Source organism: Ambystoma mexicanum, chromosome 5q, assembly GCF_040938575.1.
Source record: "Ambystoma mexicanum isolate Mex_15411 chromosome 5q, UKY_AmexF1_1, whole genome shotgun sequence".
Classification (NCBI taxonomy): domain Eukaryota; kingdom Metazoa; phylum Chordata; class Amphibia; order Caudata; family Ambystomatidae; genus Ambystoma; species Ambystoma mexicanum.
In genome coordinates this window covers 766,404,945-766,423,409 of record NC_090933.1, presented here as the reverse complement: position 1 = coordinate 766,423,409, position 18,465 = coordinate 766,404,945, and the positions used below count along the sequence as shown (strand labels likewise).

At 45.7% G+C, this 18,465-nt stretch overlaps 1 protein-coding gene across 3 annotated transcripts in view; it reads right to left on the bottom strand.

Annotated features, from left to right (window-relative positions):
• PKIA (cAMP-dependent protein kinase inhibitor alpha) overlaps window positions 1-18,465 on the bottom strand; it is a 236,247-nt gene that overhangs the window by 18,983 nt on the left and 198,799 nt on the right. For all 3 annotated transcript variants that reach the window (XM_069621240.1, XM_069621241.1, XM_069621242.1), the window contains exon 2: window positions 11,373-11,550. In XM_069621240.1, the coding sequence (XP_069477341.1) occupies window positions 11,373-11,550 (178 nt within the window). The remainder of the gene's footprint in view (window positions 1-11,372; window positions 11,551-18,465) is intronic.

Genomic DNA, 18,465 nt, shown 5'->3' with positions numbered 1-18,465 from the left:
CTCAGTCCATTTTCTTCAGCCATCCCTATACAGCTCATAGAGAACATTAACTGAATATGTTGGCGCAGTAGAACATCCACCCTCTCCTGCGCTACTAGTCTATACATGCTGTATTTCCGGTAACAACCATCGCTTCGCTCAGTCATTAACATTTACATTTAACAGTAATCACTGATGTTACGTATGTGTGTCCCCATTCAAGGAGGTTATGGGTCTGGTGAAAGACATAGCTCTTGAGCTATGGTCCCCCAATCAAATTCAGAATTATCACTTCCTTCTCCATCCTTCTTCATGACTTGTAGTATCCCTCTTTCAATTACTGATAAACATTTAATTTCTAAATGCCATTGTTGTATGTGGTAGGTGCCATTGATGATATCCACCTCTTTGCTATTAATCTTTCAGCTACACCTAGGCCCAATTGTTATATGTATGCACCATTTTATAATTTTTTTCCAATTGGTAAATGCTAGCAGGCATGTTGCTTGTTTATTTAGATTTCCCACCTCTTCAAAGCCCTCTCCAATAATTTAGTAACTATGGCCCAAAACAGACTGATTTTTATACATGTCAACAACCAATAATATAAATGACCTTCAGTAGCATATCAATCTCCAGTAGCAGTACCATCTATTTTTCGCTAACGTATATACTATAATCACCCAGGAACGGGTGTGCAACCAATCAGGTTGGTCGGAGCGCGGGCTGTATCTACCGATGTAAGCCTGTGATCCGAGCCACTTGATGGCTGCTTTTCCCACCCGCCACCTTCCCTCACCATCCCCTTCCTTCCTTTCTTTGTTTTAACCCCCCCCCTTAACTGCTTAGCGCGGCGGCACATGACACTGCTGCTGCCTCCTCCCAGTGTCCTCTGTGGCGCCATGGAAATGGAAGCAGGGCTCAGATCCATGGCAGCCATATTTAATGAGTATTTCGTTTGAATGACCGTGACGCCGTGAGACGTCCCATTAATTTAAATGAAATACTTTGCTCTCAGCACTACCGGTTACCGGATAGGAAACCTGGCGGCGGTAATAGCTTTACTACCCTCTCTCAGGGTTGCGGATCAGGTGGTATCGGGATGTCGCTTCACCCCCTTCAGGAAATGCCACAATATCTCACTGTTCATTCTACTCAGCAAGTTCTTTTGTTCATTATAACCAGGCACCAGCCATTGTGCTGTAAATTGCAGTTGGGAAGCATACAAATAATTGTGGTTATTTGGTGCATTCACTTTCCATCACTGAAATCTTTATATAGCGGGTGCAGCACTGCTCTGCGTCTCCCCTGCCCTAGATGAATGCACTGAGTAATGACCCAATATTTTTAAATGTCGTAGCTGGTATCCATACCGAGGCGCCCGAAAATATGGAAGAACAAGCATTTTACTAAGTGTCACTCGACCCAACATAGACCCAACATAGACAGCAGCTGCTTTCACCAGAACGGCAGTGGTTTATATAATCCATTCATTACTCTTTTTACGTTATCTCTGAATTGGTCTGCCTCCTCACGATAAATACACATTTCCAAGTAAATAAAGGTCTTAGTTGCCCACGCTACTGGCATCGCTGGCATTTCCCCTTCTGTCAATCATCTCAATTTACAGAGTGGGAAAAGCAGTATTTACTCAAAATGATACACAGTCTAGCGGACCCTCGACATTTTTCCAATATTTCTAGCAGGGAGACTGATGATCTAGTCTCTTAAAAAATACCAGCAAGTCATCGGCATAGAAAGACACTAAATGCTCTCTGTCTCCTATTCTGATGCCCCATCCCGCTAATTCCTTCCTTGACAAATTGGCTAGTGATTCCATTAGTACCGCAAACAGTAGTGGTGACAATGAGCATCCTTGAGCATACAATCCCTCTTTGTATCTTCCATCTCTCAGAGACTACTGTCCCTGTTCTAACGCTAGTGCTTGGGTTTGTATATAATAGTCTAACCCCTTTATATATTCCTCTCTATGTTCATCGCCACCATTGTGTGAAATAAAAATCCCCTTTTTTATCAAAAGCTTTTCTGCATCTACATAGCTCTTGTTGCTATCCCTAATTTCCTTAATTGTATGCATAACCCTCCTGAGGTTCCTGGTAGTTCCTCTTACCGGGATAAAACCAAATTGGCCCTCATTATCAATGTAGTTGTACAAGGCTGTAATCTGAATGCCAATACCTTGCTCAGTATCTTAGAATCCACATTAAGGACTGACAACCGTCTGTACAAACCACAGACCAGTGGATCTTTCCCTGTTTTTAAAAGGACTGTAATTATAACCTTGATCATTGATTGCGGATGGCATTCTCAAACATATGCCCCATTTAACACTGCCACCAGTTTGGGGATTATTAACAAATAGATAATAATATTCACAATAGAATTCGATTGAGATCCCATTCCCTCCTGGGGATTTCCCTTAGCTATTGCCAATATTGCCTCTTTAAATTCATCCTCACTAAAACGGGCATCGAATTTCTCCTTACATTCTCTATTTATGGTAATAAGTGCTTCTCCACAAATCACTTCCTCCATCTGTGCTCTAAAAGCCCCCATGTCGCTGTTTGTACAGATTGTGATAATATCTGCTAAAAAATGTATTGATTAGATTCTGCTCCTGTTCAATATTGTGCTCCTCCTCATCCCTGATTTTTTTAATGATTTGCCTACCCTCGTCTACTATTGCTAGTCATGTTTGTTTCAACCCCAAATTTGTATCGGGTACTCTTCCATGGACTGAACTCAAATGTTTGCAGGGTATTTAACATTTCTGCATGTTGTTTAGCCCATTCACACCTCTTTGCAGCGCAGTTAATACTTTTTAATTTAGCATGTAGTGCCACTCTTACTTCCACTAGCACCCTGGGTGGGGACACTGGCCAATCAGGAGGCTCAGAACACGGGCTGTACTGTATGGTGCAAGCCTGCGTTATGAACTGCCTGGGCAGCCAGTGACCCTTTCCCTTCCCCACTCCCTCTTCACCATTTAGCACCCATGTAGTTTCCTAAACAGGTGCTAATGATGTCTTTAAAAAAAAGACACTTACCTTTGTCCTTCGGCCCAGGGCCGCACAGCTTTGCTTATCATTGAAGCCCATTTTCATTTTGATGACATCAACATTGAAAATGGACTTCACTGACAAGCAGCACAACGCAGAACCGAGGCGTGCATTTAAAACACCATTAGCACCCAAGTAGAGAACTATAACGGGTGCTAATGGCAATATACCCCTTGCTTTAATCCGCCCCTTAAATTGGGAGGTGGGCCATTACCGACAGGGTCGGCTGGCCGCCTCAGGGCATATCACCTCATTGTTTTAGATATAAAAAGCTTTCTTATAATTACTTTATAAGCATCCCATTCTGTTGCCTGAGACAGTGGCGCCACTAGCCTCAAATTAAGCATTGTCATCCGAAAGCTAACATCTTGCAGTGCTTCAACTATCTGTCTCTATAGTGGGATCCGTGGAGTTTCAGCTGCCAATCTCAATTCTCCTACTAAAGGGGCATGATCCAAGATCACTCTAGCAATGTAATGCATATGCCCAAAATGATCAAAGCGACTAAGTGACTATCTTTAGTAAACATATATTCCAGCCTAGTATGCACATCAGATATCCCAGAAAAACAAATCCTTATTTTACAATATCGAGAACTCGACCATCCGAAATTGTGGCAATGTGCCATGAAAGGCCTTTGATGGTGTTCCCCTTGCCAGAATCACTGTTTTAGATCTATCCATCTTCTTGTCCAACACACAATTAAAATCTTTTGCCCAAAGCAGGAAGAAAGGAATTCCTCTTGAGTGGGTGCGTATATATTAACTAGATTCAGCTTCATGGCTTCCAAAGGACCTGCTAAAATGATATAACGTCCATTGATGTCTTCCACCACTTTTATTACCACAGGTGGAGCTGCATTTGAAATCCATATCAGGACTACCTTTTTAAATAGAAGGTACCAAACACTCTCTTTACCCACCTTTTATTTAGCTTGACCAACTCATCTCCCAAAAAGAGGGTTTCTTGTATTAAATCAATTTATATATTATGTCTATTCAAGAAAGAGTGTACTGTAGACTTATTTGTGTAATTTCCCAGACCCTGCACATTTCATGCCACTATGTTAACCTTGCCTGTTTTGTTCCTTTCTGCCATTTCCCTCTTGCCATCCTCCACATTTGTTTCATTCCACAACTCCCCCAGGCTGCTGAAAAACACTGGCAACATTGGAACAGTAGGTATGTGAGCTCCTCTTCTACCTTCAGTCGTTATATCCACCCACTAGAGTATTTGCCCCCACAACACTCAAAGGCTCAATCCCCGTCCTCTCACCAATTGATGGTTCTATTCAGATCATCAGGTCCAGTGTTTCCTTCAGGCCTTCCGTCCCACGCTCCGCTCCTTCGCTCCTGACGGCTGCAGGTTAGCAAACCTCAGTGTCGGGATTTATCACTGGTCTCTGCCATCGGAGTATCTCGATAGGCTCCAGAACTAATTTCCCTTCCCTGGAGCCTGCACTCGCTCGTCCCCACGCTGCGATAGCAGCCACCATCTTGGAGACAGCGTATGCCACCATACATGCTGGGGCTGTCATTTGTTAATGTCCCACATTTCCATATCCCACTCCCATCTTGGAGACACTGCGAGGTTAGGAGGCCAGTTCTCCCCTCATCCCTGGCTCCCCCATCTCTGCAAATGCTTCATCCTATGGTTCTCTGAGGTCTCTAAGTGGTCACAATATTAAGGGCCTCAGCACAGAGCTCCTCTGAGGTGCAGTTGCTGCTCATGGCTACCAGCCACGCTCCCCCATAAATGTCTATACTTCTACACTGGAGTTTGGTGAGTGCCCGGTGTGCAAATCCAAAAGAATAGTGAGTCATAATTAGCATATGAAGTGTGCAATAACATCACAGAAAGTGACATCAGATTACATATCAACACAGCAATGCTTGTTTGTCAACCCCTTTTAATGAATGTGTTTATACCTGAATCAGTAGGATGAGCCCTCCAATTGGCACAAATATGTGTTTTCTGCTACACAATACAATCTGCATCAGAAGCAACTGTGTGTAAGAAAAGGCAGATATCGACTTCAGCTAATAATGTCAAAAAACAACTCCTACAACCTTTTCTCAAATACCATAACTCTATGAACGTCTGTAATTTATGAATTAATCTTTCATAAACGCGCTACACTACCTGAGACCTATCTCTAAGAGCGGGACGGGATTCAAACCTGTGTTGCTCTGCTGTCTTGCATCCAAGCCAAAGGCGTCGCCCTGCGCTATCCTCCCGGGTGTTGATCGTTGCTTAAATGATGTGCACAAACTGAGGTCTCAGGTGATATTACGCAAGTTTTTATTTTAGCTCATGTCATTTTGCATTCCAATGCTTGTAGTGATTTTCCATTATATATGCAAGGCTCCAAATGCAATATGAAATTAACTTAAAAACTACGATCACGCCACAACTGGAGTTTTGTGTGAAAGTTTCAACTACTATCAATACTCAAAGATGCACTCAAAAAGATACCATGCTATACAGTCACTGGTTTTAATCATTAACAGCCATCAAAGACTATTCAGAAGAATGTCATTCAACCATCCATTTTCCACATCGTGATTGTTGCAGTCGCTGCGGATAAGGTATGAAGAGCTGCAGGTAAACACATGTTTTAAAAAAGGATTCACCTCAGGCAACGAATTGCTGTCCAACATGAGAATCTGCAGGGTGTACAGGTTCAGCAAACGGGATTCTCCTCCTTCCCATGGCTGGGCTAGAATCCTCTCTAAAACAATATGCAGCTAATTCAAACTAATGCGAGGTTGGGATATCAAACCAAATGTGTTCCTTATAGCAATGACATTTTCAAACACATCGTTTCTGACTTTAACTTTTCCACACCAATAGGAAACAGCCCAGACTCCTAAACTGATCTCATTGACTGGGGGTTCTTCTTTCACTTGGATTTGCAATTTATTCATGTTCTGTTTTAATGGTTTTTGTTTGCATTTATCTTGTATTTATTGAAGTGGGAATTGAGCAGTTCGATCAGAAACTGTGCACAGGGTAGTGTTGTACTGCCACTTTAAGGGCACACGCACTCGTTCTGTATAAATAAAGGGGGCATTCCCAGCTGCCGCAGAGTAAGCGAGGAGCCTGAACCGAAAGGAAGTGTGTGCAAGTGGCCTTTGTGAACGGGGGTGGAGCTCACAGGACTCCGGACACCAGAGAGTTACAACAGTGGCGACGAACGCGCGATCCAAGGGCCCGAGCACGGCGGTGAAAGCAGGGAAGTTCTGTTAATTTATTTGATCTCACTTTCACTACTTTCAATGCTGTGGAGAGGGGACTTGCCACGCGGTTTGGCCGCCATTTTGCAACATAAGCTTGGGATGGTCGCAGCTCTTTTATAGAGTGCCTGTGCCCCATCCGTGCTCAATTTTTGGACGATTTATTAGCGGAACAGCTAATAATGCACATGCTGTGCCTTTTACATCGAGTGTGAGGTGTGGAGTTGGGGGAGGCCTACAAGTTCCTTTGTCTGTTTCCCTGGGACCTTCCTGCTCAATTTCTGGAGCCACTGGAGTGGCTAGGTGGTCCCTTGGCAGCAACATCTGCCAATCTGTGCACTGCTGGAGGAGGTGCATGCTTGGTGACCCCAATCATTTTTCATTTTTGACATCTTCTGGGGTGCATAGCTGCATGTGCAGGCCTGCTAGCTGTATGGTGCTGTAAGGAGTCATCAGAAGTCCACAGGAGCAGGAGCTCATTGACATTGTCACACTCATCCGGTATGTGCTACATCTTCACTGCAGGACGGATTTCGTCACACTCATCTGTTGGGTGCAGAGTGGTGAGTTGTGGCCTCATCTGAAGTTGGGAGTGGTGCCTGTGCGCTCGCCAACATGAATCAGGATCAAGCTGTGGCAGCACCTCCAGTGCTTCAGGCTCCTGTGCCTCAGGCACCACTCGGAATGAGACATCCAGGGGCACTCCAACCAATACCCGAATTTGACATCTCGGGTGCCCCGTGTAGTCTGGAGCCTTGCTGGAATTTGTGGATTGACAGATTGGACATGTACATCAGGGCCACAATGGAGACCAACAACGACAGCAAGGTGGCGACACTGCTGTATTCTGCTGGGCCCGCGGCGCATGAGGTGTTCCAGTCTCTGCAGCCTCCTAACACCTCTCAGGATGCAACGAAAGCCGCTTTACAAGAATATTTGTTGCCACTTGCAAACACTGACTACGAAAGTATTGTCATGGGCTCAACTCGCCAGAAGGACAATGAGACTTTGGACACTTTCTACGCTAGGCTGCGCTGGCTGGCTCTGACCTGTGCATGAGACAACCCAGATACTATGATCCAGAATCAACTGATCCAAGGGTGCGCATAAGGCAAGCTGCGCAGGCAGGTGCTGCGTGAACCAGGAATTTCGCTGCCTTGCATCTTGGAACTAGGACGGTGTCAGGAAGTGTCGGAGGTGAGAGCGTCCAGAATGGAGGCAGGGGTGCACACAGGAAAGTCTGAAGAACTCTTTGTGGTGAGCCGTGGCCAGAATATCATCCGCGGTGCACCCGCCGATCTGATAGGTCTACTGAACATTAGTGATGACATCTTGGTGCTTGCACAGTCCGAGGCCGAACATCTCGGCAGAGTGGCGAGGACATTTGAATGGCTCCAATCTCTTGGTCTGACACTACACAGGGACAAGTGTGAGTTCCTGAAAACGAAAATCGAGTTCTTAGGCTTTGTCTTCAAAGAAGGGGGTATGTCACCGGACCCTTGGAAGGTGAAGGACATTATGAAGGAAAGGCCACCAGAGAACGTGTCCGAAGTGCAAAGTTTTCTAGGAATGGTCATATATTATGGCCGGTTCATCAAGAACCTTGCCTCCCACTCAGTGCCGCTGCGCTCTCTGACCAAGAAGGATGTCACCTGGCAGTGGGGGCTGCTGGAGTAGGCAGCGTTTGTGGATATCAAGGGGGCCTTGACCGCAGAGGACACCATGGCATTCTTTGATCCGACCCTTCAATCTGAGATTGTGGTAGATGCCAGCCCTTTGGACTCTGGGCTGTGCTCACGCAGATCGATGCCAGCTCGGAGGTCAGGCCTGTCGCGTATGCCAGCAAGGCCCTGCCTGAGACAGAACAGAGGTATTTGCAGATCGAGAGAGAGGTGCTAGCGGACCTGTGGGGCTGTAGCCACTTCCGGCTGTACGTCTTGGGGAGGCCAGTGACGGTGGTCTTCTGCCTATACTGGTGGGGTCATCACCGAAGCCGCTGCTACGGATCGAGCGATGGATGCTGGCCCTGCTGGAGGACGGGGTGTTCCTCGTGCACCAGCCTGGCAACAACAATGCGGCCCACTACCTATCCCAACACCGAGGGGGGGATCCAGCAGGGCCACAGGATGTCAGTGCGGAGGAGGCGGATGAACATGTCAGGCTGGTTGTGGAGGCGGCCACGGCCAACTCAATACCTGTCTGTGAGCTAGAACAGGCGGCTGCGGAGGATGAGTGCTTCATCATCCATAAGGCGGCCCAACAACAGGGCTCATGGAGGTCTGTGGTGGACATGCTGGCACTGAGGATCCAGGAGGCGAAGACAGCCTTAGAACAGCTGTGGAGGGTCCGGGATGAGCTGGTATTCTCCGAGACTGGACTGTTGCTCAGGGGTGACCGAATTGTGGTCCCACAATCAAAGATCTCACAGGTGATTGAGCTGGCACACCAAGGACATCAGGGTGCCGCCAAGACAAAGGCCTGCCTGTGCCAGCAGGTGTGGTTCCCGGATCTGGAGAGGCGAGTCGAGGAGTTTGTGGCAGCTTGTGTGTGATGCCAAGCAGCATCCCCAGCACAGAGGGAACCAATCATCGAAACCATGCCATGAGGAACTAAGCCATGGGAAGTGGTCCACGCTGACTTTGGGTCCACAGGCTGGGACACTCATTTTCTTGTGATCGTGGATGAGTGGTCGAGGTACCCGAAGTTGGAGTTTGTGGAGTCTGTGGCTTTTGAGAACATTGCGGTTGCAGTGTAGAAGATATTCGCCACCCACGGACTGCCTCAGGTACTGTACTCTGACAACGGGGTGCCCTTCCAAGGGGAGAATTTTACCCACATGATGGAGGAATACGGGGTCCACCACCAGAAGATCACGCTGCTGTGACCCAGGACGAATGGTGAGGCTGAGCGCCTGATGAGGACTCTGAACAAGGTATTCCGAATTGCTCAGGGACACGGTCAATTCTGCAGAGGACCTTCTACAAATTCCTGAGGGAGTACCGTGCCACCCCACATACCACCACAGGGGTTGCGCTGGCTGAGGCAATGTTCCATCGATGTCCGAGGGGCCTCATTCCAGAAGTGGGAGAGCGTCAGTCAGCAGTCATCAATTATGAGCAGGTGGAAAGGGAGAAGAAAGTAAGGACTGAACAGGAGAACATCCAGAGAGGACTTCGTCCCCAGCAGTTTGTCCCAGGTGATGAGTTGCTGGTCAGGAAATATCACCCGCAAGGTAAACTGTTCATAACTTATGAACCTGATCCCTTGGACATGGTGGCAGTGCATGGATCAATAGTTACAGGGTCAGATGGGACTGCTTTGGTGATCCGCAATGCTAGTTTCTTCAAGAGACTGAGAGAAGCACGGTCAGAGGCAGCGTAGAGAAGGGACATGCCTGATGTCCCGGACGAGGGAGGTGGCCTGGCCCACACTCCAAGCTTCCCTGTCCGAGGGAGCTCAGCTGAGGAGGGCCTGATCCAGGCAGGAGGTATCCCCGTAGGGTCGGGAGGGGGAAGCGTACCCACCGGAGTGGGTATGTTTTGGACCCCTGAACTGGCAGGAACACCCCGTGGACTGTAATTGATATGTCGGATGGGGTGGCTGTGATTAAAGGGGTCCGTATTCTGTGTGCAGTGTGTTCTTATGTTTTGTAGGTAGCAATCCTTTGTTCTTTGTTTCGTTATGAAAAAGCGGGAGTGTGGTGCTGCCCCTTTAAGGGCACACGCATGCGGCGGAGTGACGTTTCACTCCGCCGCGTGCTGTATAAATAAAGGGGGCATTACAAGCCGCCACAGAGCGACCGGGAAGGCCGAACCGGATGCAAGTGTGTGCGAGTGGTCTTTGTGAAAGGGGGTGGGGCTCACGGGACTCCAGACACCTAAGAGTTACAACAGGTAGCATCAACAGACAAGGGTCGATCCCCTAAGGAGAGTGCTTTACACGGGATAGCAGTGGAAGATCACAGAGACGGGTGGAGCACAGAGTGATGATATAAAAAATGTATAATATTTTATTTTGGTCTTATCAAAATATACAGTACAATAATGAATGACAACAATAGTAGAGAGCAGAACAGCAGCGGCTTTTGGGAGTTATATTCATGTCCCACTTGTATCATACAAAGACATTAGAACCCGAGCAGCGTGATGCCTGAAAACCGGCCACAGTTTTACTGTATTTTTTTAGGGGAAATATTCCAAGGGGGCAGTTTTAGAGATTGGTCTGATCATCTATAGGTAGCAGTGAAGCAGTATGTTTTCTATATATCTTGAGCTTTACAGCGCAGCCATTGCGTGTCCTACATGATGCTGGATTCTGCACACTGCACACTTTTTTTTACACGTGCTTCACCAATGTCCCCACCATCCCACCTAGAGTTCAGATTCCAAATCCATCCGACCATTGTTTTCACCAGTGATGAGTGCCAGCATGGGTATGTATGAGTGACAGAAAAGTAGTTCAGATGCACTGGTCTCAAGCCAACTGCCTACTGAGAAAATGACTGACATTAGCAACACATTTAGACGTAGTTCAGAGAAAGGGCGACAGAGAATAAGAGCATTCAGCCTCGCTGGGCTGCCGCCAGAGATATGGTTCGGGGTTGCTGTCGGGCTTGTGGCCGGCCTCAGTCGTAAATGTATATTTAGTGCGTGCGCATGTGTGCAACTGAATACCGGCTGTGACGCAATTGACGTGCAAAAGAAAACATGCTTCATCTGTTATTTTGCAAGCACGACAACTCGTGCCTTCACGCTTCCCCACGTCATGGTCTGCATTCACTGGCCTGCAAACATTTCTCATATCACGTCTGTTTTAAGCTACGAAGGTAACACCCTCTTAATACATGTACTTGACTGGCGTGTTGCCACGTGGCAACCCGTGAAGGTACCATGCAGTAAACCTGCAGCGAACGGTTTTGTAATATGTTCATATACAACAAAAACAACAGTGTACAGTACACCAGGGCTCTGAGAAACGTGACCCAATTTACATATGACACTTGCCACAGTCCCAATACAGAAAAAATCAACTCTTTTGTTACTTCCTCCATTATCCGATACTTCCCAGTCAGACTTACCAGCCTTATTGATATCCAGCTCCGAAAACTTTTGGGCTAATTCGCTTGCGTTTGCGCTCTCAGGAGAATCGAGGATGTCATGTAGCGCATTCCTGCGGCCTGTTCTTCCCGATGCAATGAAATCTGCATAGGTAGACTCCACATCACTCATTGCTACCACATATCCACATAGCAGTATCTACAAGAGGCCAGGAGATCAAGATTAGAGACATTTGATTTCATGGAGCTATTTTCCTTCATAGTATATTACACATCCTAAATCTCTTTTCGGCTTAGTTGCATCTCAGCAATGGCCCAGGATTTCCACTGATTAAGGTATGCGTATTCAAAGGCAAACCAGATGATCAAGTGAGAGAAGACATAGGTTAAAGTGCAGGCTTGCAGGGAAGCGGGACCTCTGGAGACTATATATACATGCAAGTGGCACTATAAGGCCTTAGGATGCAAACATACGGGTTAGAGAGCCAGGCAGGGAACAGAGATGGGAAATTATGACTACTATTAGCTCGTATTGCTGCATCAATTTGAAAGAAAGAACCAAAAGTACTTTAAAACCGTCCCTCAAGCTGTATACAAAAATGCAACATATAAACCGCCTGCTTTACAAATCCAGCCTTATTAGTAGTGCCTGACACTGTATAACAAACTGGGCGCACCAAGAGCAAAACAAGCATTGATGAAACCCCAAAGCCTGGGTTTTTAAATGCAGAGAGTAAGACATTAGGAAACCATTGGCTTACCCTCTAGATCTGCAAAGTCAGGCCTGTTGACTTTGCTAATGCCTGTCATTGTAAAAGAGAATTCCCAATGCCCCCACTTCGTCTGTGTGATGATTCCTATGCTTCCTGTTTCCTCTGAAGACTTCATTTTTTTTTTTACATTTTTTGGACCATCATCGATCATGCCTCCTAGAGAAGCAACCCAGGTCTCATTTAACAGCAAGTACAGTCCTGTGGTTTGGATTAGATACCGCCTCTTTCGTTCAGTAAATCACGTTTCCCCATAACATGAATTAGAACATTTTTACTGGAGAGAGTTGGACAGATGTGGGAATAAACATGGTCACTTTAACTTTGATGTTGTAGCTCAAAATTGTGGCAAGGAATGAAAAGACGAAAAATCTGAAAAGGGCAGGGAAACTCTAGCCTCTGGACCAGAATATTACATTTGCATTGAACAACAGAAAAAGATTGTCCAGAGAAACAAATCAATTTGAAAAAATGTGCATCAAAATTTATTGAAAGTGATACCAACAATTTAAACAATGGTGAGTCAATCACAAATAATTAAACACTGATCACTTTAATACAGCAAAACAGCAGCAACCGTATGCCTAAAGTCGGCTAAAACATTGTCACACATACTTGCCATTCATAGTGCACTCATTCAAACCCAACTCAACATACCGTGACATACATCCAAAAACTTAAAAGACAAAATAATCATGCTAAAAAACCTGTGGGGAGAAGGAATTCATGACTGGTCCCCATCAAAGGAAGGAAAAGACAACAGAAACATGTTCATCGAGCTAAAGCAGAAAGGTTAATGACAACATGTGTAGGTGTATCCTACCATTTCCAGATGGAACCTGTGAAATTATTGTTTAAGTTGAAGCAGACCAATGAATGGCACTCTGCAAAACAAAACAGCTGATTTCTATGAACTGGGAGTCTGTATATTATATTATTTAATGACACTGTAATGCAGCAAAGAAGTAGATCAAAATATCCATGTACCAATCAGTACGCAACCAAATGAATGCCTTAAAAGCAACATTCTAAAATGATTTCTCCAACTTACTCTAAGTTTCACTCGCTTCTACAAAATGGCTGGCACTGTAACAGATCTTTCGCCAAAATCCAATCTTTTTGCATCATGGAGCAGCTGATTCACACCATAACACCAGTACATAATCTGTCAAGAGCTCTGGCAGAGAGATAAAGTCCGATCTAGGATGACTTAACAACTGGCCCAGATTCAAACAAGAGCAACAATGCAAAGCAAGTCTGCTTCAAAACAAAAGTGGTGATGTTGGAGGTTTAGAATTAATCTGAACCATGGGCACAGCCCCAGAAACCCATACAGACCAATGTCCTTCAGCTTTCCAAGCCAGTACAGAAAGGCAAAAGAACATATGCAAATGAGGCTTGATCCCACCCCAGAAAGGGGTAAGCCAGCTCCAACTACTGGGTCACATCCTTTCTGCACAAGAGCTCAAGCAACCCTACACATGTTTTGGCCATAAGTGAGATGTAGCTTTGGACTCTAGGACAAGCAGGCTCGGCACAGTGGTAACCATGTCTGATACATACATTTACAGTACACACTGTATGCAGAAAGGATAGTTCAGTCTTTTAGGTTCTGCCTCTACCCAATCAACTTCATAGACAGCAAAGAAATTCCATGATTTTCCAGGTGCATCCGTTTGTAAAGCCAGATACACAATTCACACATCAAGTTACTTTGTTGAACATGCGAACGTTTATGAAGAATTTGCCCAAACTTGAGTAACTTACGCGTATGTAGCCTATTATCAGAAATGCAGGAGGAGGACCTCCAAGGGGTGTGTCAGGGAGGAGCACTAGAAGGGTAATGCAAATGTTGATGAACATCGTCCAAGTCATTCAACATTTGATCTCCCCAACATAATTGCACCGAGTGTTCTAAGTGTAAGTGGTGCAATGAACGGGGGAAGAGTGCCCTAATTACTGTCAATTGGTATCATGTGTGTAAGAATTCAAAGGAATAATGGGGAAATGACTTGCATCCAAGTAAAACAGGCAATGGTTTCGGCTGATGTGCAGACCACGTGTAGCCTTTTTAAGATGTTGCCATCGTATGATCAAGGCGTGCTATCATTTGCTCTGGTACTCAGATCATGTGGCATTTGTATCATATCTCAGCTATTGCCATTTGAGGAATAGGCACTGACAAATTCCTGGATTTGCTGTCAAAACCTCATTTAGTCTGCCACACCACAGTCATCCAATGTTGATGTACTCACACCATCGAAAGGTTCCATTATGCCTAGTGGGTATAGCAACGCCAGGTTTAATTATGCCCTGTTGGCAAAGTAAAGTTGGATACCTGTCCATTTAGCACAGCATACCCCGATTCCCTTATCTTTAGTTTTTATGGCAGTGTGGAATTTCATTATGTCCTATAGGCAGAGCAGTCTCATATTTCATTATGCCCAGTTAGCATAGCAGTGCCAGATGATTCGCTAATGCTCATTTAGCACAGCGGTGCTAGATTACATGATATCCTACTATCACAACAGCACCATGTTGCAATATGCACAGCTCCAACATTGAGGGTGGATTCAAATCTGACCCGTTAGCACAGTGACGTTAGACTTCACAGGCACAGTTAGCAAAGCACGGTGAATTTCAGTAATGGCAGTGATGAAAGCATGAACATTATATCACAGAATATCCAGTGAGCACAAATGCTGCAGGTTTCAGCATGCTGAGTTGGCACAGTAAGGATAGATTTTACTATGTTCATTTAGTATATTAAGTGAACATTTCAATATCCTATAATATCAAAATGGGGCCAGAACTACAAAAAACTAAAATATGAAAATAATTGTTATAATGGAGAACACATTACAGAAACAACACACAACAAAGGCAGGCCACCTTAATTGGTGTTTACCACCTCTCCAGTCATTGCATATCTCATTACCTTGGGACTGAACAGACCATGCAGCCATACCCATTATGGTTTAAATGTCTTCGAGGTGGGTCACACTTGTCCTTTAGACTCATTCCCAAACACCCAGAGTCAATTTAACATAAGTATGCTTATATGGCACTCGTTGATTTAGGGAGCTCCTGGTTGCTCTGTGTGTCAAACTAACAAGGCTCTTCTCGGCTACATGTAGGAGAAAAATATTTCCTCGAGCTATGCAAATTTGAACCCTGCAGTCTTTGGATTTACTGGAAATAAATATACAAAAACTGCATTGAGAATGCTACCTCTTCCTTGGACAAGTTAGAAAGACAAAGATGCACAGGTGGGCACCGGCCATGTTACCTGCAGCACTTCCCGCAAAAACTAGCCTACTAGCTTTGGCATCCAATGCAGAGACTGCCTGCCCCTCCCCAAATCATGAAGGGGACTCTATGGCCCATGGACGCTGTCCTACCAGGACCTAAGTGCCAGAGTCGTGCGCTACCTGGAGGCTGCAGAAGGAGGAAGTTCCTAAACCCCCTACCTAGACCTCTTTGAGTATGATGACCTAGCCTCTGAGAATCTAGATTTGGTGAGGTGCCTTTGCCCTGTCTGCAGGGACATATTTCCTGCATTCTGTAGGAGGGCAGCCAACCTCAAAGAGACCACTATAATGGCATCTCCTCCAAGCATAGCAGCAGAGCATGACGATCCAGACCTTAGGGTATACTCTACATGGGAACCCTAATGTTCCTGGGGATTCCCTCATAAATCACCTCTTAAAGAGTGAAAGATCATGGCTATAAATGCTGTCCAAATGAAACAAGTGCCACAGGAACCCAAATGTCTGCAGTGATCCCTGCCGAGAAATACGGATTTGGCTCATAGGCCAGAATCCGGGGTAGAAAAGAGTGTGAGGTTTTCTGCAACAGCGTGGGGTCCAATATGCCAGCAGGGATATCATCAGATTTTTACCAGATTAACAAAACAATGTTGTCCAAGTGAAGCTAGCATCAGAGAGCAGTTTTGCAGTAGATGCAGAGGAGCCGAGTCAGCGCAACAAAGCAGTATAGAAGGCAGACTTCTACTGAAAGGTTTGAAGCCCCAGGAAGACAGAAACCCCAACACCTGAGGCAAATGACCAAAATAAGCTAACAAGCCTATCGTCATGCTTCACAAAACACAGGTTAGGGAGTAGCAAATAGAAAAGCACCAAACATAGGATATTGAAAGATAAGGCCACAAAGAGGCAGAAGCAAAGAGGCAGTTATCAAGAAGCCAGTGAACTACAAGGATACTGAAAGCAGGACCCAGTCTCTGACAGCCTGCTGAAACCGTTGATGCTTAAAGAGCTGATAGGCCTGAGACTCCTGGAAAGACTGGAACGCCTTACAATTGAGCCTAGGGATATATCCTTTACAAGTGAACTGGGCACCATATTGTTTGCCAGTCTGCTGGGCATTATATCCTTGGTCATTATATCCTTTGGTCCTTGAAGCAGTAAGAAGTGAGCTAGCCACTACTCTTGTGGATGAATTAAAAACAGTGGGCCGGGCGGTATTTCCTTGCGACTCTGTTTGAGGCAAAGAATTGACACTTTAGTCTGAAGACTGAAGACTACTAGATCCCTAAGGCTGTGTTGTGAGCAGGGGTTCTGAGGGAGATCATTATTCCTAACAGAGAGGAGAACCTGACACCTTTTAGTATAACCGATGTTGACAAGTTTTATTTAGATTATTCCCAAATAGGAGGACACTTCTTAGTTGTAGACACGCCTCTAGTCCCAGTTGGAGATTATCCCAATCAGTCCTCACCATATTAAAACAATTTGAAAATCCATCTTTTGTGCCACATATTTTGTCATTCCACCACATCATGACATTGGGACTATGGCATGTACGAGGAAAGGGGATAACCAGGCCTGATCTGCTATGTTCCCATTTCTGATCGAGAGTTGGCGATATGTTTTTGTATGAGTCTTTGACTCAACTGAACTACAACTGAACTACAACTTTTCAGAAAGGTTGCAAACACGATTTATCAAAGATACATCATTGGTTGGGTGTGAAAGATTTCCAAACACTCTGACAACTGTTGGCTTAAGCAAATGTGGGACTTAATCGTTGTATCACCTTCTGGAACGTGGTGCTTTACTTAGTCTGCCATCTGGAAAATTGGCAAGTGCCACTCCTGACACCATCATGCATTTCTTTTAAAGTGGAACAGCAGCGGTATGACCCACTGGGATTTCTAGCTTTCAAACTTGGATGGAAATTATTATTTTCATGTTTACTTTCGACAGTAGTGGGTCCCTTGAGGGCAAACACTGTGAAATGTGGCGTTGTCATACAATAGTGTCGGGCGCACACTGCTGACACTAATGTATGTGATGCAGGCAGGTCAATTCATTAGATTAGCAGAGGTAGTATAAGTGTCATCACATGCCTGATGCCAGCAATGAAGTGACATCACGGGACTGATGACATCATTTTTATTTTTTTATTTTATTCCACTTTTTTTTGGTGCTTATACACAAGTGTTTCCAGGTGCCACAAGACACAAAAAAGGGGGGAGAGGCATAGGAAAAAAAAACATTCCTACTGGGTCTTCTGATATTCTTACTGTTCAAGTGCAAAGACAAAGCAGTGCAGGGGAGGGTGGAAGTAGGGGTAAGGGCCTGGATGGGGTAGGCTGGGAGGTGGTGAAGTGCAGGAATGGGGGCCCAGAGGGATGAGCAAGTGCTGAGGGGAGTCACAAAGGGCAAGTGGCAGGGGAAAAGTGGAGTGGACGGGGTGGAGCAGATTCAGGCTAGTCCAGGAAGGGTGCCCAAAGGCAACTGCTGGTAGGGATGCTGGGGGAGACTGGTCCAGGAGAGGGAAGCCCCTGTAAGACTCATAATGGACCAGGCACCAGTCTCAGTGGTACATGGAGATTAGCACGGGAGGGGGAAGAGGGGAAGAGGGGAAGAGGGGAAGAGGGAAGGAGGAGCAGAAGAAGAAAGTCTTCCAGAGGGATCTACCTCCCACTCTCTGCTTGGAGAAGCATCTGACCTGTAGAGAGTTAGAGCTAGAGGACGGAATAATTTTAGCAGGGAGGTATTTAGGGAGAGAAAGCTGAATGCAGAGAGGTCCCAAGCCCCAGACAGCCTTGGGGATGATGCAAAGGGTCTTGTATTTGATCCTTGTGGTCACCGGGAGCCAGTGGAGAGATTTTAGGGCTGGAGAGATGCGGTCCTTGGGCTTGAGGCCAAGGATAAGTCTTGCAGCCCTATTCTGGATTAGTTGAAGAGGGTGAATGGAACAAAGAGGCAGATTGAGGAAGAGGCTGTTGCAGAAGTCCAGCCTAGAGAGAATCAGAGCTCTGGAGAAATTGATCTTCTGGGGGAAGATGAGGAAAAAGAGAATGCCTCTGAGGAGGT